Here is a 9,805-nt window from a genome sequence, read left to right on the forward strand (position 1 = left end):
GTCTTGTGCAGCGAGTATAATCACGATCGTACGTGTGTGTGATTTTTTTTTTTTTTGCGTTTCTTCTAGGGTAACATGTAACTACTGTCGGACTTAAGAAAAAACATTTAAACAATAGACTCAATCGCACATTCAGAATGTTTGTCTGACGTATGTTTTGTGAATCTGTGTCTGTATAAAAAAAAAAGAAAAAAAAACGAACACCGTAACAAACATACTAAACGAATATTTTTCAACGTGTGCAACCGCCTACAAAAGTGGCTCTCTTTCTCCGTGTGTGTGGGTGTGTGTGTGTGTGTGTGTAAGTGCGCGCAGCCGTTCACAAGTGTTTCATTAAACGCGTTTGTCATTACGCAAAAGTGCTATTTTACGCGATATACGAGTATTATTTAGGCATTTCGCGTGCGAGAGCGTCTCATCGAAGATCAATCGCTGTGCGGGGCTATTTTTATTATTTAAAATTTATTTTCCCGTGTGATTTTTTAATTAGACAAAATTTCCCCACATTCGTGATTTTTTTTTTTCTATATTCCCGGCGAGAAGGGATGGTTGTTTCGAAAAAAACTCGAAACTTCGCGCGCGCAAAGCCACGCGACTATTGAAAATGAAAAAAAAAAAAAAAAAAAAAAAAAAAAAAAAAAAAAAAAAAAAACGTCGTTCAAACTTTCCGATTTCGCTCGCTCATTTCGCATATATTGAAAACTAACGTGTCTCCGGACACGGCGCGAAAGTGCTCTCTCTTTCTCTCGTTACAACAACCCACGGAGAGAAAATTAGAGTTTGACATTATATAACATTATTAGCTCGAAGCTCAATTACCTATCGATTCTCGTTGCCGCAAGGACGCGAGTTACACGTTAGAGATCTCTCTCTCCTAGAGGTTTTCGTCTCGACGAAAAATTTCCATCCGTCGAGTCGCGATAATAAAAATCGCGTTTCGATTTGAATGTCTTCAACTTTCACCGGACCACACACAGACCTGAGCGCGCATTCCATCGGAATCGTCGGGCGATCGGGGGGATTCTCGCATTTTTCTACCAAACGAAACACACTCGTTTTCACTCAAAAGAACGATATTCAGTGATTTTATCCGGGAAATTTTCCTCGCTCCGCTTAGAATCTTTTTCTATCTCTATCTCTATCTCTCTCTTTCTCTCGGTGTTCTCGCGAATCGATAGATCGCGATTATTCGACGAAATTGATTTCAGAGCGGCGATAGTTCGTTCGTTCCGCACGAGCGCCCTTTTCCGAAATCGAGGCGGAAACGTGCCAGAAAGACACGTTTTGCCTTCTTCTTCGTCTTCTTCTTCTTCTTCTTCTTTTTATTCTTCCCTCGCTCTCTCGCCCCGCTATAAATCTCTCACCTTCGCCGCCGCCGCCGCCGCCTTTTTCGCTGATGGTCCAACAACCTCGTTCGTGTTCACGAGCGTCTAGGATCTCCTACTTCCTCGCGCACTCGTCGGAATAGTTACGGGACGACGGCACAAGGTCTTAAGAAAGCGTCTTCAAAGTTGGCTTTTGCGAGAGAGAGAGAGAGAGAGAGAGGATCTCCGGCCGGTTAATAAGGAGTATTTTTATTTTATTCTTACTTCTCCGCGACATCGCGCAAAAATCGAGTCAGTCTTGTTGCGTGGCAATGCGGAGCGGATCGCGCGATCGATTCGATGGAATCTCCACAATTCTACGTGCTCGCGATATTCTCACGACTACGACGACGTGTACAAAATGACAACCGTGATCTTGATGAATCTCTTGCTTCGCGATCCTCCTCTTCCGCCTCTTCTTCGACGCTTCATCGTCGTATCGTAGATGTTTCTGAGAAATGTTATTTCCCTTCTCTCTCTCTCCCCTTCTCTTCAATTCTTCACTCGATCTTTCTCGTTGTTGTGCTCCGCTTTCGTAATCACAATTATCACCGATCTCTCGCGCCATCTCGCAAATGACATATTCTCTTTGACGAAAAAAAAAAAAAAGAAACAAAAAGAAAAAAATAGCGCTTCTATTTCATCATCTCGTGTACACGTTGCTCTTCTTCTAGCGTGTTTTCTTCTTTTTTTTTTTTTTTTTTTTTTCCCCCGTTTGTTTCCTTCTCTCAATCTTTGTTTCTTTTTCGGTCTTTCTTCTCAGAGCGCCTCGAACATAAGGAATATATTCTCTCTCTGAAGCAAAGAAAACGATAAAACCGTTCCCTCCTCCTCCTCTTTCTCTCCCCGTCTTAGAGACTCTCCTCTCTGTGTTCTTCTCTCCCGCCCATTTTTCTCCCTCGCGATTCCACCTTTCTTTCCTCTTCTCTTCTCCGCAATCCTTCTTTTTCCCTCTCTCTCGCTTCTTCTTCCCTCTATCTTCCGGAAGGTAAAAAGTGATCCTGACCGGAGCCAATTACGTGAAGTATCTCATAAGGAGAATAAGCGTCATTGGCATAATGGCGGAAAGATTTTGCATCGAGCTACCGCTGTGCCCGGCGCACTCCTCGTGCGTGAAGGACGCGCAATGCTCCTGCAACAAACAAGACGGACGATTTGCCCTTCCTTTAGAAAACTCCGTCGGCCTCGTTATCGATGCTACTACTAGCTAAAGGATCTTCGGTTCTCCACTTCCCTATTCGCGCGCGCGCGCGCGCTCGTTTTTCTTTCTCTCCCCTCATAGTTTTTACCCCGTATTGTTCTTTTCCTCAGCTTTTCCGTACTTTACTTTGGAAAAAAAAAAGAAAAAGAAAAAAAAAGGAAAAAAAAATTAGAGAACAATGCCCGGGTAACTTTAACGAATAAATTGCTGCGGCGGCTCGTAAACAATGTCGATTAATTGGAGCAAAGATAAGTAACTTACTTTCGATTATTCGAGCAACAACGTTGTCGAGTAAGGAAATTCAATCGCGTTCGGAATCGAATATTGCGCAAACATTTATGAAAATAACACGCGCGCGCGCAATCTACAATTACATACAACATGAGACAGAAGATTAATTAAGTTTTTTTTTTTTTTTTTTTTTTACATAATTGCGTTGAGCGAAATATTGTTCACGCGTGATTAAATATCACAAAGCGAAATTCGAATCAGATCCGATTCCCCGAGTCTCGTGTTAACTTATAACATAAATAGAAATTGACCCCCGCGCGTTTGATCAATTTTGATCGATACAACGAGAACAAATCGATTTCATCACATAGTTGGATTATAAACCGAGTTTCCGGCGCGAGTTTTTTTTTTCTCCGGAACGTAACATAATTTAAAGAGGTGTATAATGTTAAAAAAAACGTGGCTCGTACTCACTTTCATCAGCGAGGATGACATTCTGTCGAGGAACTCTTTTGTGAATCGCGCCGTATCATCGCCACACTGACGGCGCACCGTATGATGAGAGCATTCCAAGTACTCCTTGAAGGCGCTGCACAAACAAGCGTCACAAACTCCGTTGAAACATCCCCGCCGTTTGGGAGAATATACATTTCAAATCGCGATATATATCGCCGAATTTCGATTTCAATTTTATACAAAACGCCAACAACAACAACAACAAACGCGCGCAATTTAACCGCGCGAGTTGAGAAAAAGATATACGAAAATCATTGCTTCTCCTATTTTTTTTTTTTTTTTTTTTATATTATCATAAAATTTTATAGAATATTTATTTATATTTTTTTTTTTGCGCTGCAATGCTTTTTCCTCCTTCTTCCCTGAAAAATATTGAAAATTCTCGAGTTTTGAAAAAAAAACTCCGTACGTATAAATTTTGTACACGCGAGAGAGAATTTTCTCTCTCTCTCTCTCTCTCTTTGAACTCAATCCCGCTCGCGTTTGACAACGTGGCAACTTTTTCTTTTCCTTCTCGGCCTTCGGCCGAGAGCTGTGCCGCTCTGTCTACTACTCTTGACTACTAGCTACAATCCAATTAGATCTCGGCGAAGGAACAAAATGACGCGCGAAGAATGTGTTTTTTTTTTTTTTGTTTTTTTGTTTTACGGGATCTGCGCTATCCACTTTCGGGTCAGCGTCGCTACTTACGTCTCTCTTCCTCTCCCTCTTCTCATCCCTTCGCGAGAGGGATGCGCAAGTTCAAAAGCTGCAGTAGACCGTGGCAGAGATACGCTAATGACATTACATCTCCCTGTGTGTGAGTGTGTGTGTGTGTACAGGCATCAGCGTGAAACTTCCGACCTAAAGGACTGATTACACTCTTTTTGCGCGTGTCCTTTGAGCAACGCTCGGTCGTTATTAATGCAGTTGTTTCGTCGGGGCCCGAGCTCTTAAGTGTTAAATTATCACAGTCGCGACGAGGATTTTACGTCTTTCGCCCGAGACGTAGAGATTTCGAGTATTCGCTCAAACCCCGCGTATGCTTTAACTGAAAACTCCAAAGATTCCTTCTTCATATTTTAACTCGATTTTTACTCAGCAGATTTAACGTTTCGAGCTTTTCGCAAAAAGAGAAAGGGAAATGATTTGATCAATCCTCCGGGAAAAAGCATTGCGCGCAGAGAACGCAACGCCCGCTGTAATTTTTGATTTTATAATTTATATTTACGTTTTGTTTCATTTTTTTTTCTTCCCCCCCCCCCCTACAGTTATTTTTCACCTTCTGCAAAGTGCATCCCGAGATTGCCGGAACTCAAAGTATTGATATATTTGCAATTTTTGCGATACAATTTCTTTTTCTTTTTTTTTTTTAGCAGAATAATTCAACTTAAAAAATTCGAATCACGACGAATACCGCGCCGATGCGAGAAATATAAATTTTTCTAATCAAATCCCACGTTATCTCTCCTTTAATCAGTTTAATCAGATTTATAAGTCGGTTTTGTTCGAAAAAATAAAATTTGTATCAAAATAAAATATATATATGTAAAAAAATTATGTAAAAAAAATAAAATATATTATATATATATAAAAAATATATATATATTTTTTAGAATAAATGATATATATATTTTTTTTTTCTTAGAATAAATTATTTTCCCATTTGGATTATTTTTGCACGAAGGAGCTGATAATCCGCAAGTCCGGACAAAATCGTCGAGATGGAATCTACATTTTGAAAAGTGACTAGGTCAAATTGACTCGGTGCTTTGGCGTTCTAAGGTTTACCTCCGCATTGCCAAGCTAACAAAGTTTCCCCGGATAAGCAAATGGACCGTGAGCGGCGCGCACCCTATTTGCAAAGATGCGGAAATTTCGATCAAATGTACATGAGTTTCATCATGTAAATACAACCCACACTTTTGACAAAAGATATTCCGCGGACGATGTGATCCATTTTTTTCCCAGTAGATTTTCGTTTAAACCTCGATCATCAATTTGAACGATCGCGGTGCGAAATCTCTTGTCGCTCTTTAAACAAACATGTTTTTTTTTTTTTTTTTTGTTGCGCGTAAATAAAAATCTATTTTCGTTATATCTTTTTCTCACCTGCGCGCTTGTGACTGTTTCCGCGCGAAGTTCGCGTCTTGTCAATTTAATCTCTAAAGTAATTGGTAATTAAGTGTTACAAACAGTACTCACCAGCAAAACGACCTGATGGTGTTTTGTTGCTGTCCTTCTGCCGTGCTGTTGACTGCTCTCTCTATTTCTTGCGTAGTTCTCTGATGTATTTTGTAACACATCTCGTACTCGGCCTTGGCCTTTTGCATGCAGGGCGAGTGCTCCAGAAATTCTGCAAACAAAATTGCATTTCCCGGCTATTGGATGCGATTGCGTATTCACCAAAATGTGGAGAAATCGAAAATGAAGTCCGAAGTGAAGTTCAATCAAGAGTCGACGTGCGTGAAAAAGAGAGAGAGAGAGAGAGAGAAGCGAAGGAAGATATGTATAATCAAATATTTATCGAAGAACGAAAAAAAAAAAAAAAAGTACACAGAGATACGTGTCTGACTCTGCTAACTCTTATAAACCAGTTTCAATTTGTATACAACGGTGTGATAAAATAAAAACAACTAATTAATTATGACAGCGCGTTTTCCTTCTCCGTAACGAATGATATACAATTGGATTACGTTGCGAAAGTTAATTAAAGTTAATTAACTTAATTAATTTTCAACGCGCCCGGACTTTGAATCCAAAACGCTATTTCTAGAAAGAAATTGTTGCAGTCAGTATTTACGCGAGTGCACAGTCTATAATTACAGAAGAGAGAGAGATATATATATATATACATATATATATATATGTGTACGTATAGATAATTGATCTGCGTCTATTCGCGTCGTATTTCGAAATTACAGTTTTGTGGCGTATATACGAAGGCCACACTTCGCACCGGTCTTGTTTATGAAGTTTATGCACGTCACGTGGTCAGTAGCCGGTACGAAGTAATCGGCGTTACTCTCGTTGTCTAACGATTCATTATGTTACGATGCCTCTATTTCTCTATTTCTCTCCATCTCTCTGTCTTTCTCCCTCACTGACGAAGGAGAGTACATTATGAAGAGTCATGCCGGTTCGATCGACCCGCGGACAATATCCACGCGATATTCCCGTAATCTCGAGAGTGCCGGATGCATTATTGAGTCTAGTGCTATCTCCGACTGGAGACCGACAGTTTGGAATTGCATTGATGCCCGCCGCCGCTGCTTGCCCAATTGGCAAACTGGCTGGCTCCGGCTTTGTCAGTTGGCGAGCGACTTCGCACGTTGTTATTCTGGCCGATAGAAGTTAACCCAGCGCGCACAGATCCTGCTCCATCGCCGACGCGATTGTAATTTTTTTTTTATTTTTTCACTTTTTTTTTATTTATTTTTTCTTTCACAAATTTGCTTTTCAAGCGAGTTAATACGCGTTTCTCTCAATTAGAGAGAAATAGAGACAGAGAGAGAGAGAGAGAGTAAATGAATCGAATTCTTTTGCACGAGAATTGTCTTCTTACGTATGAACGATTTTTTCACATATTTCTCGCTTTTGAATTCTCGCTTTTTTATTCGGTGATTTTTGTTTAAAATAAAACTTTTCCATAAAATACACGCTTATATAGAATTTTTTTAATGCATAGAGAGAGAGAGAGAGAGAGAGAGAGTGGAAAATGTTTTTAATGGAAATGGAATTTCTATCTAGCGTGTGTAATCTCCGCTTCTTTTTTCCGCCTTTTTATATTCGTGTATATGTAATAATATTTGAAAATTCTCGCTCGCTCCGTGAACGCTAATTACGCGCTTTGTGTGTATTGAAGACGCAATACTCTAATCGGCTCGATGATTTAGACAAGTGCCCACTCACCGTCCTGGTACGGGCCTTCTTGGCAAAGCTCCATGATGGCCACGTTGGTGCCGGCGTATAGCGACTTGAAGTGCTCCCTCTGCTTCTCGCCCATGCAATTCAGCGTGTACCTCTGGACGCATTTCATACCCGCCTCGAGATCTCTGTAACAAAAACCGGGAAACCAGTTATTCAGACAATATTCCGTGCAAACCGAATGCTTGTTTCTCCTACGGGCGAGCAAGTAGGAGCTCGCTAGGTGAAAGATGGAAGTTTACCAATTTATTAATAGCACAACTCGATACAGGAAACCGCGAGGCTATGCATAGATCGCGAAGTTAGTCCCGTTTCTATATACGAACCGGGCAGGAATAACTTCATTAGACGACGTCAATAGAATGCGAATCCGATCGAGAGTCGGCCATAGAGCCGACAACAAGCGTGTCGTATATATTACACGATCGATATAAACAAAACGAGAATATATAATCGATCCGATTTTCTTTACACACACACACACACAATACCGCTTACAAGAATTTTTCCTCACATATTTCCGTCGATAAAAAAACGCGTCTAGAAGCAATTTAATTGGCAAACGAATCTTTTTTTTTTTTTGTTTTTCATTTGTCTAATGAAAAACATAGTTTTTCATTAGACACTCTTTCTCGATGTGCGGTTGCCGATTCAATTTCTCACACACACATATATATATATACGGAGGGGCACATTTCGCGACCGACTGATAAATCGCTTCGCGGCAATTAATTGCCGCGTCCTATATATTTCCTCCGCACAGTGTGAGAAAACAAGGAGGAAAATAGCGGAACACAATAACGCTCCCGCGTCTTGGGCTTCAATGCAAATGAAGCTGCCGCCGAAACATATTGAGAGCAAATCGATGTTTTGCATCGCGGTTGTAGGTTTCTATTCATCCGTTTCCGACATGAAACTAACGAACAAAAAATAACGAACGAACAATAAGCTAATAGAGCAGCGTTACAACTGTATTTCGCTTTGTCTTCGAAATTGATTACGCAAACCGTCCATCAAATGTTGGAAAAAAAAAAAAAAAAAAAAAAAAAAAAAAAAAAAAAAAAAATCCAACAACAAACGTCAACATTGCGCGGCGTGGAATCACGAGGCGGAAAGATAGACAGAGAAAGAAAGAGAGAGTTAAAAAAAAGACAAGTTCTGACACGGTATTACTTCAGACTTGGCACGAGAGAGAGAGACGAGCGTGCGGAGCGCGCGTGATTAATAATTTGTCATATTGGCTTCAAAGCTAGAGGCGGGGGCGCAAGTTTCGGGCCTCCCCGAATGAAATTTAAAGTTCCATGAAACGAGCGCGCCGAATTTCCTCTCTCTCCGCCTGCTATCGTAGCTAAATTGCAATCGTAATAAGATTCCTCCGTCCGAATACCGGGGTTGAAAATATCCGTGCGAAATATCCGGCACAGCTTGCATGCAATCATCCACTCAATTACATACGTACCTAGCTGCGCTCGCGCGTCCGACATGATCGGGGGGCGGGAAGGGGGGCCACACAACGTCGTGATAAGCTCGGAGACTCCGATACGATCGCGAATTTCGGACGGATATAATAGAAAGTAAGGCCGGACGCGCGAGTGTCGGGGGGGAGTATATGGAGGATAAACGTCGGATATATTATTTTCCGACCGATTTCCAATTTCACGAAGAGAACGCGCGCGATCGCCAAAGAGCCGCCCCCTCTCCCCCCCCCCCCGAGCCAGCCGTCTCTCTTGCGATCTCTTTTTGGATTTTTTTTCTTTCTGTTTTTTTTTGTTTTTATCTCCAGTGATATACATTATTACGCGGAAATAAATGTTTTATACGCGTTTAAGGCAGCGTTGGAGAATTAAGAGAGGTGTGTAGTTTAAATTTTAAACGCGCATAATGAGGAAATGTTGAAGTAGTTTTGTTTTCTTAATAATGACTGTGTATATATATATATATATATATATATATATATATATATATATATATTATGTATGTTATATAATTCGTATATAAAACCGTTAAATTCGACAAATATATATATATATATGTATATACCTCGTTTTATTCCGTCCGCCTTTTTCCCAAATGTCACAATTAAGCGCGATTAAACCTCGCGCGCCGAGAATTCCCACGCGGGAAAGTTTCTTAAAATTGATACGAACTGCGACGAGGGAGAGAAACGACCGGGCATTTTTCTCGGTGGGCGAAAAATTTCTCACCGACGCGAGAAGGAAACGGAGAAACGAAAGAAAAAAAAACAGAGAGAGAAAAAGGAAAAAGAAAAGAAAAGGAAGAGGAACCATCACGAAAAATTCTCCGCGAAACGGAGCGTCACGGGCAAGCCGCACCGACGTGCCTTTCCCTCATGGAACATGTAAAGGCGACGAATAACAACGGACGTTTTCCGCTTAAAGAGATCGCTTCGTGTGCAGCGCGCGCGCACGGGCATACGGTAGGGTTGGGAAGAGAAAACTCACGGGCATAGTTTGTTGAGATCTTCCTTTTTCGTGACGAGACTCAGGTCGTTGCTGTTGATTCTCTCGAGGGGCCGGGCGCACCTCACCAGCTCCTCGTGTCCGCACTCTTCACCTCGGCAGCTAGC

The 9,805-nt window shown here is 41.2% G+C and overlaps 1 protein-coding gene across 1 annotated transcript in view; it reads right to left on the reverse strand.

Annotated features, from left to right (window-relative positions):
• Positions 1-633: 633 nt before the first annotated feature.
• The window catches only part of LOC109856792, a 25,011-nt gene continuing 15,839 nt past the window's right edge, over positions 634-9,805 (reverse strand). Inside the window, exons 2-6 of the mRNA XM_020432452.1 lie at positions 9,681-9,805; positions 7,204-7,346; positions 5,497-5,647; positions 3,271-3,385; positions 634-2,496 (exon numbers count right to left, since the gene is read on the reverse strand). The exon at positions 9,681-9,805 is cut by the window's right edge and continues 5 nt beyond it. Of these exons, the coding sequence (XP_020288041.1) occupies positions 2,380-2,496; positions 3,271-3,385; positions 5,497-5,647; positions 7,204-7,346; positions 9,681-9,805 (651 nt within the window). The 3' untranslated portion in view covers positions 634-2,379. The remainder of the gene's footprint in view (positions 2,497-3,270; positions 3,386-5,496; positions 5,648-7,203; positions 7,347-9,680) is intronic.

Source organism: Pseudomyrmex gracilis, unplaced genomic scaffold (genome assembly GCF_002006095.1).
Source record: "Pseudomyrmex gracilis isolate BER0280 unplaced genomic scaffold, ASM200609v1 scaffold_135, whole genome shotgun sequence".
Classification (NCBI taxonomy): Eukaryota; Metazoa; Arthropoda; class Insecta; order Hymenoptera; family Formicidae; genus Pseudomyrmex; species Pseudomyrmex gracilis.